At 58.4% G+C, this 16,431-nt stretch overlaps 1 protein-coding gene across 3 annotated transcripts; it reads left to right on the top strand.

The window, feature by feature from the left end:
* Positions 1–3,808: 3,808 nt before the first annotated feature.
* On the top strand, positions 3,809–14,970 carry MRPL11 (mitochondrial ribosomal protein L11). 3 transcript variants are annotated; one of them, XM_029060155.2, is made up of 5 exons: positions 3,809–3,988; positions 8,930–9,025; positions 9,321–9,414; positions 12,721–12,880; positions 14,757–14,970. In XM_029060155.2, the coding sequence occupies exons 1-5, from the start codon at positions 3,866–3,868 to the stop codon at positions 14,860–14,862; spliced, it is 579 nt and encodes a 192-aa protein (XP_028915988.1). In that variant the 5' UTR covers positions 3,809–3,865; the 3' UTR covers positions 14,863–14,970. The 3 variants fall into 3 exon arrangements, with proteins under 3 accessions (XP_028915988.1, XP_028915990.1, XP_028915989.1); XM_029060157.2 differs by lacking the exon at positions 3,809–3,988 and adding an exon at positions 6,099–6,208; XM_029060156.2 differs by lacking the exon at positions 3,809–3,988 and adding an exon at positions 6,099–6,217.
* Positions 14,971–16,431: the final 1,461 nt, after the last annotated feature.

The raw sequence follows: 16,431 nt of genomic DNA, 5'->3' as shown, positions 1-16,431 counted from the left end.
CGAGGAGGCGAGCGGCGGCAGAAGAGCGGAGCGTGCGGGGTGGGCTGGACGAGGAGAGAAGGGAGGTGAGGTAGGAGGGGGCAAGGGGATGGGGGGGCTTCGAAGCCAAGAGTGAGGAGTTTTCGTTTTATGCGAAGGCCGATAGGCAACCGCCGGAGTTTTCTGAGGAGGGGTGACATGCCCAGAGCCTTTCTCCAGGAAGATGATCCGGGCAGCGGAGCGAAGTACGGACTGGTGCGGGGAGAGACGGGAGGGTGGGAATTCAGACACAACAATCCAGTCGGGATATTAGGAGAGCTTGGACCAGCAAGGTAGCAGTTTGGAAGGAGAGGAAAGGGCGGATCTTGGCGATGTTGTGAAGTTGAATTTACTGCAAGTACCTTGAGAAGTAGCATGGCCTGGTGGGTAGAGCACGGGCCCGGAGGTCAGAAGGACCTGGGCTCTAATTCGCCATGTTTTCTGTGTGACCTTGGGAAAATCATTTCACTCCTCTGGGCTTCAGTTTCCTCATTTGGAAATGGGGATTAAGAATGTGAGCCCCATGTGGGAGAGGGACAGTCCGATTTGCTTATCTCTACCCCAGCGCTTAGTACAGTGTGTGGCACAAAATAAGGATCGAACAAATACCACAATCACTATCATTTACGATAATTCTCCTTACCTGCTTCTACGTGCGACGGGAACGGTCTGCAGTGTCGTCTTCCCCGGGATTAGACTGGGGTTCCGTGTGAGCAGGACCTAGGGTTTCTCTGGGTTAAACAGCCCCTATTCCAGGCTGCTAGACTCACCTCTGGGAGCTCCAAAAAGGCTAAAAACTCGATTTAAAGAAAATACATCGAATGGCATCCTGATCGGCTTGCAAATTCCCAAATAGAAGCCACTAGATGGTGCTGCAGGGTGCCACCTTCCCACAACTAATAATAATAATAATTATTATAATGGTATTTGTTAATAATAACGATGACATTTGTTAAGCGCTTACTGTGTGCCAAGCACTGTTCTAACGCTGGGGAGGATACCGGGTAAGCAGGTTGTCCCACGGGGGGCTCACGGTTTTAATGCCCATTTTCCAGACGAGGTCCCTGAGGCCCAGAGAAGTGAAGTGACTCGCTCAAAGTCACACAGCTGACAAGCGGCTGAGTCTGGATTTGAACCCGCGCCCTCTGGCTCCCAAGCCCGGGCGCTTCCCACTGAGCCACGCTTACTATGTGCAAAAGCACTGTTCCAAGCGCCGGGAAGGAGGGGGGATAGAAGGTGATCAGGTTGTCCCACGTGGGGCTCACAGTCTCAATCCCCATTTTCCAGATGAGGTCACTGAGGCCCAGAGAAGTGAAGTGACTTGCCCAAGGTCACCCGGCTGACAAGCGGCAGAGTCGGGATTCGAACCCATGACCTGCTGCTTCTCAATCAAGCGACTACCTCTCCCGAACCACAGAGTGTCCCAACCGCTTCGAAAAAGGCGAGTAACCACAAAACCCGGCATTCTGTGCGCCCGGGGGGTAATAATAATAATAATAATAATTAGTATTTAATAACGTTGGTATTTGTTAAGCGCTTACTATGTGCAGAGCACTGTTCTAAGCGCTGGGGGAGATAAAGGGGAGTCAGGTTACCCCGCGTGAGGCTCACGGTCTTCATCCCCATTTTACAATGAGGTCACTGAGGCCCAGAGAAGTGAAGTGACTCGCCCACAGTCCCACAGCTGGGGATTCGAACCCATGACCTCTGACTCCCAAGCCCGGCTCTTTCCGCTGAGCCACACTGACTCTAATGTTGGTATTTTTTAAGTGCTAACTATGTGCCAAGCACATAGGCGTTGATGCAGCGTGGCTCTGTGGAAGGGCCCGGGCTTGGGAGTCAGAGGTCATGGGTTCGAATCCCGGCTCTGCCACCCGTCAGCTGGGTGACTGTGGGCGAGTCACTTGAGCACGGGCTTCGGTGTCAGCGGTCATGGGTTCAAATCCCGGCTCCGCCATTTGTCAGCTGTGTGACTGTGGGCAAGTCACTTCACTTCTCGGTGCCTCAGTTCCCTCATCTGTAAAATGGGGATTGAGACTGTGAACCCCACGTGGGACAACCCGATTCCCCTGTGTCTACCCCAGCGCTTAGAACAGTGCTCTGCACATAGTAAGCGCTTAACAAATACCAACTTCCCTTCTCCGTGCCTCAGTGACCTCATCTGTAAAATGGGGATTAACTGTGAGCCTCACGTGGGACCACCTGATGACCCTGTATCTATCCCGGCGCTTAGAACAGTGGTCGGCACATAGTAAGCGCTTAACAAATACCAACGTTATTATTTATCTCGCTGATGTTGTCTTGTTTTTGTTTCGTTCTGTTTTGCTCCGCTGTCTGTCTCCCCCATTTAGACCGTGAGCCCGTCACTGGGCAGGGATGGTCTCTATCTGTTGCCCAATCGTCCATTCCGAGCGCTTAGTCCAGTGCTCTGCACGTAGTAAGCGCTCAATGAATACGACTGAATGAAGGAAGCACCGTTCTAAAGCGCTGGGGTAGATACAGGGTAGTCAGGTGGTCCCACGTGGGGCTCACACTTTTCCTCCCCATTTTCCAGATAATAATAATGTTGGTATTTGTTAAGCGCTTACTATGTGCGGAGCACCGTTCTAAGCGCTGGGGTAGACACACGGGAATCAGGTGGTCCCACGTGGGGCTCACAGTCTTAATCCCCATTTTACAGTTGAGGGAACTGAGGCCCAGAGAAGTGAAGTGACTTGCTCACAGTCACACAGCTGACAAGTGGCAGAACTGGGATTCGAACTCATGACACCTCTGACTCCAAAGCCCGTGCTCTTTCCACTGAGCCGCGCACGTGTCTCCCAATGAGGTCACTGCGGCCCAGAGAAGGGAAGTGACTTGCCCACGGTCACACAGCAGACAAGTGGCGGAGTCGGCATTAGAACCCAGATCCTCTGACTCCCAAGGCCGATTAGACCGTAAGCCCGTCAAACGGCAGGGACCGTCTCTATCTGTTGCCGACTTGTTCATCCCAAGCGCTTAGTACAGTGCTCTGCACATAGTAAGTGCATACTATTGAATGAATAAATACTATTGAATGAATGAATGAATGAATGAATGCATGAATGAATGAATGCATGAATGAATGAATGAATGAAGGCCAGGCTCTCTCCACTGAGCCACGCTGCTTCTCTAGGTTCCCAGCCGCCTCGGGACCCCAGAGGGACTACAAACCCCAGAATTCCGTGCGCCCGGCTAGGTATCCTAGCGCTTCGGGAAACGAAAGGAACTACAATCCCCAGGATTCCGTGCGCCCGGCTAGGTTCCCAGCCGCCTCGGGACCCAGAGGGACTACAACCCCCAGAATTCCGTGCGCCCGGCTAGGTTTCCCCCAGCCGCCTCGGAAAACGAAAGAAACTACAAGCCCCAGAATTCCGTGCGCCCGGCTAGGTCCCCAGCCGCCTCGGAGAACGAAAGGAACTACAAAGCCCAGAATTCCGTGCTTCCGGCTAGGTTCCCAGCCGCTTCGGGACCCGCGAGGGACTACAACCCCCAGAATTCCGTGCGCCCGGCTAGGTATCCTAGCGCTTCGAAGAAGCCGAGCAACTACAAACCCCAGAGACCCCATCTGTAAAACGGGCATTAACTGGGAGCCTCGCGCGGGACGACCTGATGACCCTGCAGCTACCCCGGCGCTCAGAGCAGGGCTCGGCACATAGTAAGCGCTCAACAAACCCCGACAGGAGCAGGAGTGGCCATTCGGCGAGGAACTACGAGTCCCAGAATGCCGCGCGGCCGGGGCCCGGCGCCGAGCCGGCCGCGGCATCGCCCGCTCGACCTTTGACCCGGCGGGTCCGCGGCCCAGCGTGGGGTCCGGGGCCTGGTCGCCATGTCGAAGCTCGGCCGGGTCACCCGCGCCGTGAAGAGGGTGGAGGGCGGGGGCGTCATCCGGGCCGTCGTGCGGGCGGGGCAGGCCCGCCCCGGACCCCCCCTGGGACCCATCCTCGGCCAGGTGACGCCTCCTTCGCTCCCCCTAATTCTCCTCCTTCATAATAGTAACCCGGCCGTTTCTTAAGCAGGTCCTCTCCTGCCTCTCTGACCTCTCTGGGCCGCGGTCACCTCGTCTGGAAAATGGGGATAATAATCATGTGGTTGGTATCTGGGAAGCGCTGACTCTGTGCAGAGCGCCGTTCTAAGCGCTGGGGGAGACACAGGGTCGCCAGGGGGTCCCACGTGGGGCTCACAGTCTTCAGCCCCATTTTAACAATAATAATGATAATGTGGGTATTTGTTAAGCGCTTACTCTGTGCCGAGCGCCGTCCTAAGCGCTGGGGGAGACACAGGGGAATCAGGGGGTCCCACGTGGGGCTCACAGTCTTCAGCCCCATTTTAACAATAATAATGATAATGTGGGTATTTGTTAAGCGCTTACTCTGTGCCGAGCGCCGTCCTAAGCGCTGGGGGAGATACAGGGGAATCAGGGGGTCCCACGTGGGGCTCACAGTCTTCATCCCATTTTAACAATAATAATGATAATGTGGGTATTTGTTAAGCGCTGACTCTGTGCAGAGCGCCGTTCCAAGCGCTGGGGGAGACACAGGGGAATCAGGCGGTCCCACGTGGGGCTCACAGTCTTCAGCCCCATTTTAATCATAATAATAATAATGATAATGTTGGTATTTGTTAAGCGCTTATTATGTGCAGAGCAGCGTTCTAAGCGCTGGGGGAGATACGGGGTCATCGGGTTGGCCCACGTGGGGCTCACGGTCTTCAGCCCCATTTTAATCATAATAATAATGTTGGTATTTGTTAAGCGCTTACTATGTGCCGAGCACTGTCCTAAGCGCTGGGGTAGACACAGGGAATCGGGGGGTCCCACGTGAGGCTCACAGTCTTCATCCCCATTTTACAGATGAGGTCATTGAGGCACCGAGAAGTTAAGCGACTTACCCAAAGTCACGCAGCCGACGAGTGGCCGAGCCGGGATTCGAACCCATGACCTGTGACTCCAAAGCCCGTGCTCTTTCCACCGAGCCACGAAAACCGAGCCCCACGTGGGACGACCCGATGCCCCTGTATCCCCCCAGCGCTCAGAACAGTGCTCGGCACATAGTAAGCGCTTCACAAATACCAACGTTACTATGTGCCGAGCACTGTTCCGAGCGCTGGGGGAGATTCAGGGGCATCGGGTTGGTCCCACGTGAGGTTCACAGTCTTCATCCCGGGCTTGGGAGTCGGAGGTCATGGGTTCGAATTCCGACTCCGCCGCTCGCCAGCTGGGTGACTTTGGGCCAGTCACTTAATAATGTTGGTGTTTGTTAGGCGCTTACTACGTGCGGAGCACTGTTCTAAGCGCTGGGGGGATACAGGGTCATCAGGTGGTCCCACGTGAGGCTCCCAGTCTTCATCCCCATTTGACAGATGAGGGAACTGAGGCACGGAGAAGTGAAGTGACTTGCCCACAGTCACACAGCTGACAGGTGGCAGACCCGGGACTCGAACCCATGATCTCTGACTCCCAAGCCCGGGCTCTTTCCAGTGAGCCATGCTGCTTCTCTGGGCCTCAGTGACCTCATCTGTAAAATGGGGATTAAAACTGTGAGCCCCACGTGGGACGACCTGATGACCCTGTATCCCCCCCAGCGCTTAGAACAGTGCTCTGCACATAGTAAGTGCTTAACAAACACCAACATTATTATTATTATTGTTCTAATCCCTGCCCCACCGCTTGCCGCCTGTGTGACTTTGGGCAAGTCACTTCACTTGTCTGTGCTTCGGTTCCCTCGTCTGTAAAATGGGGATTAAAACTGGGAGCCCCACGTGGGACAACCTCATCACCTTGTTTTCCCCAGCGCTTAGAACAGTGCTTTGCACATAGTCAGCGCTTAACAAATACCGCTATTTTTATTTATTGTATTTCATCCCCATTTGACAGATGAGGTCACCGAGGCCCAGAGAAGCCAAGTGACTTGCCCACAGTCACACAGCTGGCGGGTGGCAGAACCGGGATTATTCATTCATCCAATCGCATTTATCGAGCGCTTACTACGTGCAGAGCACCGGACTAAGCGCTTGGAATGGACAGTTCGGCAACAGATAGAGACCGTCCCTGCCCAACGACGGGCTCACGGTCTCACTGGGGGGAACCCACGACCTCAAACTCCCAAGCCCGGGCTCTTTCCACCGAGCCCCGCTGTGTCTCCGCATGAACGAAGGCAACCGGATGATAACAGTTATGATGGTATTTTTTTTTTTAATGGTATCCGTTAAGCGCTTACTCCGTGCCAAGCACTGTTCCAAGCGCTGGGGTAGATAGGAGTTAATCAGGTGGGAGGCAGACCCTGGCCCACATGGGGCTCACGGTCTTCATTCCCGTTTTACAGAGGACGGAACCGAGGCCCAGAGAAGGGAAGTGACTCGCCCGAGGTCACGCAGCAGATAAGTGGCAGAGCCGGGATTAGAACCCGTGACCTTCTGACACAGTCCCCGTCCCACGTGGGGCTCACTGAACGAGAAGCAGCCCGGTGTGGCGGAGAGAGCGCGGGCCTCGGAGTCAGGAGGTCATGGGTTCTAATCCTGGCTCCTCCGCTTGTCCGCTGTATGACCTTGGGCAAGTCGCTTCACTTCCGTGGGCCTCAGTTCCCTCATCTGGAAGATGGAGAATCGAGACTGTGAACCCCACACGGGCCGGGGACTGTGTCCACCCCGATTTGATTATATCCTCCCCAGCGCTCAGATCAGCGCTTGGCACGTAAGTGCTTAACATACCGTCTCTGCTGTTGTTATTACTAATTCTCATTTTACAGACGAAGTAACTGTTTTACAGGGAAGGAAGCGACTCGTCCGAGGCCACGCAGCAGATAGGTAGCGGAGCCGGGGTTAGAACCCGGCTCGTCCATTCATTCATTCAGTAGTATTTATTGAGCGCTTACTACGTGCAGAGCACCGGACTGAGCGCTTGGAACGGCCAAGTCGGCAACGGGCAGAGACGGTCCCCGCCGTCTGACGGGCTCACGGTCTGATCGGGGGAGACGGGCGGCCGAGAACGGTGGCGATGAATAGAGTGGAGGGGAAGGACGGCTCGTAGAGACGATGGCGACTAAATAGAATCGGGGTGATGTACGTCTCATTAAACAAAATAAACAGGGTGGTAAAGATATATACGGTCGAGCGGACGAGTACGGTGCCGAGGGGGTGGGACGGGAGAGGGGGGAGAAGAGGGTTTAGCCGCGGAGTGGTGAAGGGGGAGGGTAGAGGGAGCAGAGGGAAAAAGGGGGGAGCTCGGTCTGGGAAGGCCTCTCGGAGGAGGTGAGCTTTAAGTAGGGATTTGACCACCAAGTAGGTCCTTCTGACTGCCAGACCCAGGCTCTATTTGCTAGGCCGTAATGCTTCTCTACTGATAACGGTATTTATTTAACCTCTGTTGTGGGTAGGGAATGTGTCTACCAACTCTGTTATATTGCAGTCTCCCAATCAGTTGTATTTACTGAGCGCTTTATTGTGCAGAGCACCGTATACTGAGCACTCGGGAGAGTGGTGTGATGAACACATTCCCTGCCCATCACGAGATTAGGGTCTGGAGGTGGGGAGAAGGACGTTAATAGAAAGAAGTAAATGACAGGTGTGGACATGAGTGGCGTGGGGCGGGGAGGGGGGCTGAATAAAAGGCGACGCAGAAGGGAGCGGGAGAAGAGGAAAAGAGGGCGTAGTCAGGGAAGGCCTCGTGGAGGAGATGGGTCTGAGGCCGGGGGACAATGATCGTTGGGTATGAGGAGGAAAGGCGTTCCGGGACAGAGGCGGGACGGGGGTGAGAGGTCGGCGGCCGAACCGTACTTTCCAAACGCCCGGTACAGCGCCCTGCCCAGGGTAAGCGCTCAGTAAATATAGCGTGAATGAACGAGATAGACGAGCTGGAGGTACAGTGAGTCGGGAGCCAGTTGGAGGAGCGAAATGTGCCGGCTGGATTGCCGTAGGAGAGCGGCGAAGTGAGGCGGAGGCGGGCAGCGAGGAGCCGAGTCCCAGGGAAGAGAAGTGACGTACCCGAGGACCACACGGCAGACGCGGCAGGCTCGGGATTGGAACTCGGCTCCTCCGACTTCCAGGCCCGGGCTTTCTTCACCAGGCCACACAGCTTCTCACAGTGGTGAAATTCGCTCGGCGCGGGCTCCGCGCCGAGCACCGTACGACGAGATCGGTCACGGTGCTTGACCCAGGCGGGGCCTTCAGTTAGGGGAGGGGACCCGGGGAAGATAGGCATTTCATCCCCACTTCGCTCAGAACAGTGCCTGGTGGCTCAGTGGAAAGAGCCCGGGCTTGGGAGTCGGAGGTCATGGGTTCGAATGCCGCCTCTGCCCCTCGTCAGCTGCGGGACCGTGGGCGAGTCACTTCACTTCTCGGTGCCTCAGTTCCCTCATCCGTAAAATGCGGGTTAACTGTGAGCCTCACGTGGGACGACCCGATGACCCCGTGTCCACCCCAGTGCTTAAAACGGTGCGCTGCACGTAGTACGCGCGTAACGGATTTTGAGAAGCAGCGTGGCGCGGCGGAAAGAGGCCAGGCCTGGGAGTCCGAGATCATGGGTTCAGATGCCGGCTCTGCCGCTTGTCAGCTGTGTGACCGTGGGCGAGTCACTTCGCCTCTCTGGGCCTCAGTTACCCCCCTCCGTAAAATGGGGATGAAGACCGTGAGCCTCGCGTGGGACGACCCGATGACCCCGTATCTGCCCCCAGCGCTTAGGACAGTGCCCTGCCCTTAGTAAGCGCTTAACAAATACCGACGTTTTAACAAACAGCACAGTTATTATGCGACTTGCCCAGGGTCACCCAGCGGGTCGTTGTGGGGGGACCAGAATGGGAGCCGGGTGCCCTGTTGTTCGAGGCCACGGTCGATCCGGGGCCTCGGGGAGGAGGTGGGAACTGAACCGCGATTTTCCCGCTCCGTTTTCTTTCCTCAGCGGGGGCTCCCCATCGGCCAGTTCTGTAAGGAATTCAACGAGCTAACGAAGGACTACAAGGAGGGCATCCCTCTGCCCACCAGGATCTTCGTGAAGGTCTCCGCCACCGGGCTCCCTCGTCCCCCTTTCCCTCCCCCTCCCCCTCCCGCCGCCTCCCTCCTCGAACTCGCTTTGCCCTCGCTCTTTCCGCGGGCCAATAAAACGGTCGGTAGGCGCGTCCCCCCCGCCCGCCACGGGCCGACAGTCTAGGGGGACCCGAGAAAAAGGAGGAGGGGGGAAAATGGATCGATTCCGTTGATCGACTGAGCCCGGGGCGGCGGACCGGCGCGGGGGATGGAGGGTCAGGAGGAGCGAGAGGGAATCCAACGGCCCGTCCGTTTCCCGTTCCCAGCCGGACCGGACGTTTGAGATCAAGATCAAGCCACCCACGGTTTCCTACTTCCTGAAGGCGGCGGCCGGGATAGAGAAGGGAGCGAGGAAGACAGGTGAGCGGCGTCGGCGGGGAGGGGGTCGGCCCCGCCTAGGCCAGGGGCCGGAATCGGATGCGGGGACCTGCCCTCCCCCCGATGCAAAGGAGGGATCTCGGCGGCAGAAACCAAACGTTTCAGAGACTCGGACCCTCGTCGAAGCAGAACGGCTCGGTGGAAAGAGCCCGGGCTTGGGAGTCGGAGGTCATGGGTTCGAATCCCTGCTCTGCCACCTGTCAGCCGTGTGACCGTGGGCCAGTCACTTCACTTCCCGGTGCCTCGGTGACCTCATCTGTAAAATGGGGAGGAAGACCGTGAGCCTCGCGTGGGACAACCCGATTGCCCTGTGTCTACCCCGGCGCTTAGAACAGTGCTCTGCACGGAGCAAGCGCTTAACGAATACCGACATTATTATTACCCTCAAAGGCAAACCACTTAAGATTACGGTAATAATAACAGTCCTTGTTAAGCACTTACTATGTGCAAGGCACTAAGCGCTAGGGTAGATATAAAGTAATAATAATAATAGTATTGGTGAAGCGCTTACTATGTGCCAGGCACCGTTCTAAGCACTGGGGTGGGTACAAGTTAATCAGGTCGGGCACAGCCCCGTCCCACGTGGGGCTCACCCTCCTATCCCCATGTTACAGATGAGGGAACTGAGGCGCAGGGAAGTGAAGCGCCTTGCCCGAGGTCACCCGGCAGACCTGCGGCGGAGCTGGGATCGGAACCCAAGTCCTCCTGACTCCCAGGCCCGGGGTCTCGATAATGAGCCCTACACGGGATGGAGATGGGGTGTCCCACTTTCTGCCCCGGTGCTTGACACTTAATAAGCGCCCAACAAGTACCGTCCCCCGAAAAAGTACCACATCTTAGGAGAGAAGCTCCTGTTCTCCCTCCTACTTAGACTACGAGTGCCATGCGGGACAGGGACCGGATCCAATCCGGTTCGCTTGTATCCACCCCAGAGCTTAGAAGAGTATTTGAGCGCTTAACAAGTACCATTAAAAAATAAAAAATAAAAATCAGACCTTAGAGAAATCCAGGTTTCCGTGCCCCCCCCCCCCCCCCCCCGATTGTGGTGACACCAGGGTGTTGGCAAGAATGGGGAGGGGACGGATCGGGACGGGCAAGGAGACTCTGGTAGCTTCAGCTCCTCCTTTTTCGGCCTGGAGCTGGGAGGAGGGGGCTCCGAAGTTGCCCGGATGGGGCGGGAGCCTGGCCGCCGTCAACCGCCCCCTCTCAGTTTGGGTCTGGGCCACGGCCAGTGAGAGGGAGGCTCTCGTGCCTCCCGACGCGGTCGATCGGGTTTACTGAGCACTTACTGTGTGCAGGGCACTGGACTAAACGCTTAGGGGACCACAGCATAGGAATATAACGGATCCGTTCCCTACCCGCAGCCAAAACTAATAATAATGGTACTTACTATGCGCCAGGCACCGGGGTAGATACAAGGTAGTCAGGTTGGGCGCGGTCCCTGACCCACCTGGGCTTCACAGTTCGAATCTTCGTTTTCCAGAGGAGGTCGCTGAGGCCCAGGGAAGCGACTTATCTGAGGTCCCGCAGCAGAGCCGGGGACTAGAACCCAGGACCTTCCGACGCACGGGCCCGGGCTCTACCCGCTAGGCTGCGGTGCTTCTCTAGCCTACGGTCTAGAGGAGGAGGATGGTCTTAAACGCTTACTGTGTGTCAAGCGCTGTTCTGAGCGCTGGGTGGATACAAGCTAATCGGGTAGGACACGGCTTACAGTCCAGACTACTCCCCCAGGGAAATCCCAGGGTACCCCCGGGACTCCGGGGCCCAGTAGCCTCGGGGACCACAGGGCCCGATTGGCAGGTAAAGCAGAGGTGACGATGATAATTGTGGCATCCGTTAGCGCCGACTATGCGCCGGGCACCCTACTAAGCGCTGGGGTGGACCCGAGCGAATCGGGTTGGACACCGTCCCCGTCCCCCAGGGAGCTCGCCGTCTCGATCCCCATTTTGGTGAGGTCGCCGAGGCCCAGAGAAGTGAAGTGGCGTGCCCGCGGTCCCACAGCAGACAAGCGGCAGAGCCGGGATTGGAACCCACGACCTTCTGACTCCCAGCCGCCGAGCCACGCCGCTTCTCCGAGAGAAGCAGAGACCGGGGGTCCCCGAGGCGGAGTCGCACCGCCCCGGCCCCCGCCCCTCCGGCCCGTGACGGCGACGGAGGCGAGGGAGGGACGGGTTTTCCGCCTTTCCTCCTGACTCTTCCTTTCCTCGCCTTCCCCTTTGGGAAGGCACAACCCCTCTAGACCCTAAGCTCGTTGTGGGCGGGGAACGTGTCCGTCTACTGCCGTACCGTCCTCTTCCAAGCGCTTAGTACAGTGCCCTGCGCACAGTAGGCGCTCGATAGATCCAGTTGCCCGAATGAACGGACGCCCTCCGGGTCGTCCACCGCCGTGGTCTCCTCCCGGACTGCCGGGGGTAGAACCGGGGGCAGATCGGCTGCAGGTGCCAGGAGGCTCTAGAGGAGCGGTGTGGCCTAGTGGCCGGAGCCCAGGCTCGGGAGTCAGAAGGTCCCGGGTTCTAATTCCGGCCCTGCCATTTCTCTGCTGCGTGACTCTGGGCAAGTCCAGTTGTTGGATAGGGACCGTCTCTATCCGTTGCTGAATTGTTCTTTCCAAGCGTTTAGTACAGTGCTCTGCACACGGTAAGCGCTCAGTAAGTACCACTGAATGAGTGAATGAAGTCACTCCGCTTCTCCGAGCCTCAGTTACTTCATCTGGAAAATGGGGATGGAGACCGTGAGCCCCATGCAGGACAGAGACTGCGTCCAACCCGGTCGCTTGTATTCACCCCAGCGCTTAGTACGGTGCCTTGCACGAAGCGCTTAACAGACGGAGGAGCGGCACGGCTCAGAGAAGCAGCGTGGCTCAGTGGAAGGAGCCCGGGCTTGGAAGTCGGAGGTCATGGGTTCGAATCCCGGGCCCGCCGCTTGTCAGCTGGGTGACTGTGGGCGGGTCACTTCACTTCTCTGGGCCTCAGCGACCTCGTCTGTCAAATGGGGATGAAGACCGTGAGTCTCACGTGGGCCGACCCGATGACCCTGTATCTTCCCCCAGCGCTTAGAACGGTGCTCGGCACATAGTGAGCCCTTAACAGATGCCAACCTTATTACTGCTATTATCGTCGTTATAATCTAGTGAGGTTATTCGGGCCGGGCCGGTGGCTCAGACCCACGCATTCAGCAAAGAGCCATGGGGGACATCTAGCGTTCCGGTGACTGAGATGAGAGTGGGGCGAGAGGGGCCGGGCAACGGTCCCTGTCCGAGGATGCCCGTCCCGCGATCTCTCCTTCCAGGGCAGGAAGTGGCCGGACTGGTGACCCTGAAGCAGGTGTACGAGATCGCCCTGGTGAAGGCGCGGGACGAAGCCTTCGTCCTACAGGACGCCCCCCTGGACTCCGTCGTCCGCTCCGTCATAGGCAGCGCCCGCTCCCTCGGAATCCGCGTCCTCAGAGAGTAAGGGGCGCGGGCGAGGCTGGGGGCGGGGGAGGAACAGTCTCTCTGGGCACCGGACTGGGATGGATGTTGAGAGAAAGAGAGGCGCACACACACACCTGCCAGTCAATCAGTTAATAATAATAATTGTGGTGTTTTTTAAATGCTTTTCGTTGTGCCAGGCACCCTGCCAAGCCCTGGGGATACAAGCAAATTGGGTCGGACACAGTCCCTGTCCTACGCGGAGCTCACGGTATCCCGGGAAGCAGCGTGGCTCAGTGGAAGGAGCCCGGGCTTGGGGGTCCGAGGTCACGGGTTGGGATCCGGGCTCCGCCACTTGTCGGCTGTGTGACTGCGGTTAGCAAGTCGCTTCACTTCTCTGTGCCTCGGTTACCTCGTCAGGAAAATGGGGATGAAGACTGTGAGCCTCGCGTGGGACGACCCGATTACCCCGTGTCCACCCCGGCGCTTAGAACAGTGCTCTGCACAGAGTAAGCGCTTAACAGATACCAACGTTATTATTCGGTAGTATTTATCGAGCGCTTACTCTGCGCAGAGCACTTTACTGAGTGCTCGGAGTGGACAATTTGGCAACAGATAGAGACGGTCCCCGCCCGGTGACGGGCTCACGGTCTAAACGTGAGAAGCAGCATGGCCCAGTGGTGAGAGCACAGGCCTGGAGTCACAAGGGACTGGGTTCTGATCCCAGTTTCGCCGCCTGCCTGCTGTGTGACCTCGGGTAAGTCATTTGGCCTCTCGGAGCCTCGGCCACCTCCTCCGTCAAAGGGGGATCGGGCCGGCGAGCCCCACGTGGGGCAGGGACCGTCCAACCTGATTAGCTTGTATCGACCCCGGCGCTTCGTATTGTGCCCGGCGCGTGACGAGCCCCTAACGGATACCTTTTAAAACAAAAATGAACGGTATTTACCGAGCATTTACCGTGTGCAGAGCGCCGTACCAAGCGTTGGGGAGAGCGCGACACAATGGGGTCGGTAGCCGTGACCCGTGGCCGCCTGGAGCTTACAGTCCGGGTTGAGGATGGTTGGAGCAACCCCCCGGCCTCACGGTCTCTGTACTCAACCCCCTAACCCGCCCCCCCGACGCCTCCACACCCCATCTAGGGGTGTCATTTCAGTGAAGGAAGAAGCCGGGGCTGAGGGGGTCTTGGAGGGGAGGACGGGGACGTGTGCGGGTGTATCGTCTGTGGGGCGATTATTGCGTGCAGAGCCCTCAGCTAAGCATTTGAGAGAGTACAGTGTAACAGACACCTTCCCTGCACACGGGGGTGTGTGGCGGGGGGTGTCTGTGACCATTCTCTTGGTCTGGTTGAGTGTCCGTTGGAGCGGGGTTTAGTGTGTGTGTGTGGGGGGGGGGTGATCAGTTGGGGTGTATTATGCCATTGATGTCCGTCTCCTTGTTTTCTTCCGTGGTCCGTCTCCCCCTTCTAGACCGTGAGCCCGTTGTTGGGTAGGGATTGTCTCTATCTGTTGCCAAACGGTACTCTCCAAGCGCTTAGTACGGCGACGTAGTAAGCACTCGGTAAATGCCGTTGAAAGAACGACTGAGGTCTACGTGTGTCTGCGTGCGTGGGTTGGCGGGGTTCGGTCGGGGTCCGTGCGTGTGGGTTTTCTGGTGGGCCGGTGTGTGCGTACGTGTTGGGGCGAGGTTCAGTTGAAGGGGCGGTGTGGGTCGGAGCGGGGTCCGGTTGGGCTCCGTTGTCTCTCGGGGTGGCGGTGAGGGCCGTGTGGATGCTCCCGGAGAGGTTGAGGGGGGGCCGGGGGAGAACGGTCGGCTTTCGACCCGGATGCGAGAAGGAGCGGGAATGACGGAGGCCGGGAGCCGGGATCCGAGCCCCCGACCCCCGGCCCCCGTCCGACCCCGTCTCCTTCCCCTCCAGCCTGACCGTGGAGGAGCTGCAGGCCTTCCAGGAGGAGCGGGCCCTCTTCCTAGCCGCGCGGGAGGCCGCCGATGCCCAGGCCCGGGCCGAGGCCGCCAAGAAGTGACCCGCCCCTGCCCGGCCCCACCCCCGCCGCCGGAGGTTCCTGTCCTCGGGAAGGAAGCGGGACGCGGTTTCTCTTCATTTTGTATGTAATAAGCGTTTGATCCCGGCCGCCCTGTCGTCCGTGTGACTTTTGTCTCCTCCCCATCCCGGGCAGCGGAGCGGGGAGGAGGCGCTCGCCCGGCTGGGAATGGGAAGGGGGTGGACGGGGAGGTCTTGACCTCTTCTCCGATTCCCCACTCCTGACCTCTGACCCTCAAGCCGCTCTGCTGTTGGGGCGGGGTCCAGCGGGAGAGGGTGGAGGTCAGTTGAGGCATAGTACGCTATCGATGCCCGTCTACTTGTTTTCTTTCGTCGTCCGTCTCTTTTGGGCTCTCCCAGCTCGTCCCCGTTCCCCAAGGGAAAGGGACGGGGGTTCTCTCTGCTCACTGACGGGGGGGTGCAGAGTTGATCGTCAACCCAAGAGTGCCGGGCGGGGGGCCATCTGATCCCCTGATTTTATTTATTTAGGATTGTTTCGTGACCAGAAAGGAGGGGGGAAGGCCCCGGGGGGGGTCCCGGGATCATTCATCCTTTCAGTAGTATTGATTGAGCGCTTACTATGTGCAGAGCACTGTCCCAAGCGCTTGGAATGGACAGTTCGGCAACCGATAGGGACCGTCCCTGCCCAGGGACGGGCTCTTGCCGTCTGCCTTCGGGTCCCTCACTTTTGACAGCCGGCGGCAGACAGAACCCAGAAACTCAGCGTCCCTGGTGACTCTTGGAAGGGGATGCCGGCCGGAGTAATAATAATTACGGTACTTGTTAAGCGCTTGCTGCGTGCCGAACACCGTTCTAAGCACTGGGGTAGATGTGAGTTCGTCGGATTGGACGCAGACCCCTGTCCCCATTCGGGGCTCCCGGCCTCAATCCCCATTTTCCAGAGAGGTAACGGAGGCCCAGAGAAGTGAAGCGACTTGCTCAAGGTCCCACAGCAGACAGGCGGCGGAGCCGGGATCAGAACCCATGACCCGACTCCCGGGCCCGGCTCTAGCCGCTAAGCCGAGGGGGCCGGCGGGGGCGGGGAAGCCGTCCACACGGTCCGAGCTCCAGCCTGGCTGCCCCCCCGGAGGGTGTCTCCGTCGGTCCCCGTACCCCTCGAAGGACGGTCAAGGTGGGCGCGTTCGGACCTGGGCCGCGCACACAATCCGAATGAGGGAATGAATGAATTTCTGGGTTGGCCCAGCAGTCTCCGTTTGAGGACGGACTCTGCCTCCAGGGAACGACTTCCCTTTACCCTCGGGGCCTGGATGCGGGGCGGGGAAGCCTCTTCCCCCGGGGAGGTTGACTCCTGGGGGCATCTCCCCCACGGGAAGGATCCCCTGAGGTTCCCCGGGACCCGGTGGAGGTGCCGTCCCGGCCCCAGCGGGCCGGATCCGGCCGGTAGAGGCGGGGAGTCCGAGACGGTCGCCGAGACCCCTGCTTGGGCCCGCCTGGCCGGCGAGATTTCGGGGCTTGAGCAGGTCCGTCGGGAGGGGAGGGGAGGGGAGTCGGACAGCCGCGGCCCCATCCCCCCAAGCGACTCGGCCTCTCC

This window comes from Ornithorhynchus anatinus, chromosome 3 (genome assembly GCF_004115215.2).
Source record: "Ornithorhynchus anatinus isolate Pmale09 chromosome 3, mOrnAna1.pri.v4, whole genome shotgun sequence".
Lineage (NCBI taxonomy): Eukaryota > Metazoa > Chordata > Mammalia > Monotremata > Ornithorhynchidae > Ornithorhynchus > Ornithorhynchus anatinus.
The sequence above is the reverse complement of the archived record's forward strand: the minus strand, read 5'-3'. Positions and strand labels throughout refer to the sequence as shown.

Coding starts and splice junctions, on each gene's coding strand:
- MRPL11 (XM_029060155.2), top strand. CDS start 3,866: ATGTCGAAGCTCGGCCGGGTCACCCGCGCCGTGAAGAGGGTGGAGGGC. Junction 9,026..9,320: donor CCACCAGGATCTTCGTGAAG/GTCTCCGCCACC, acceptor TCCCGTTCCCAG/CCGGACCGGACGTTTGAGAT. Junction 9,415..12,720: donor GAAGGGAGCGAGGAAGACAG/GTGAGCGGCGTC, acceptor CTCTCCTTCCAG/GGCAGGAAGTGGCCGGACTG.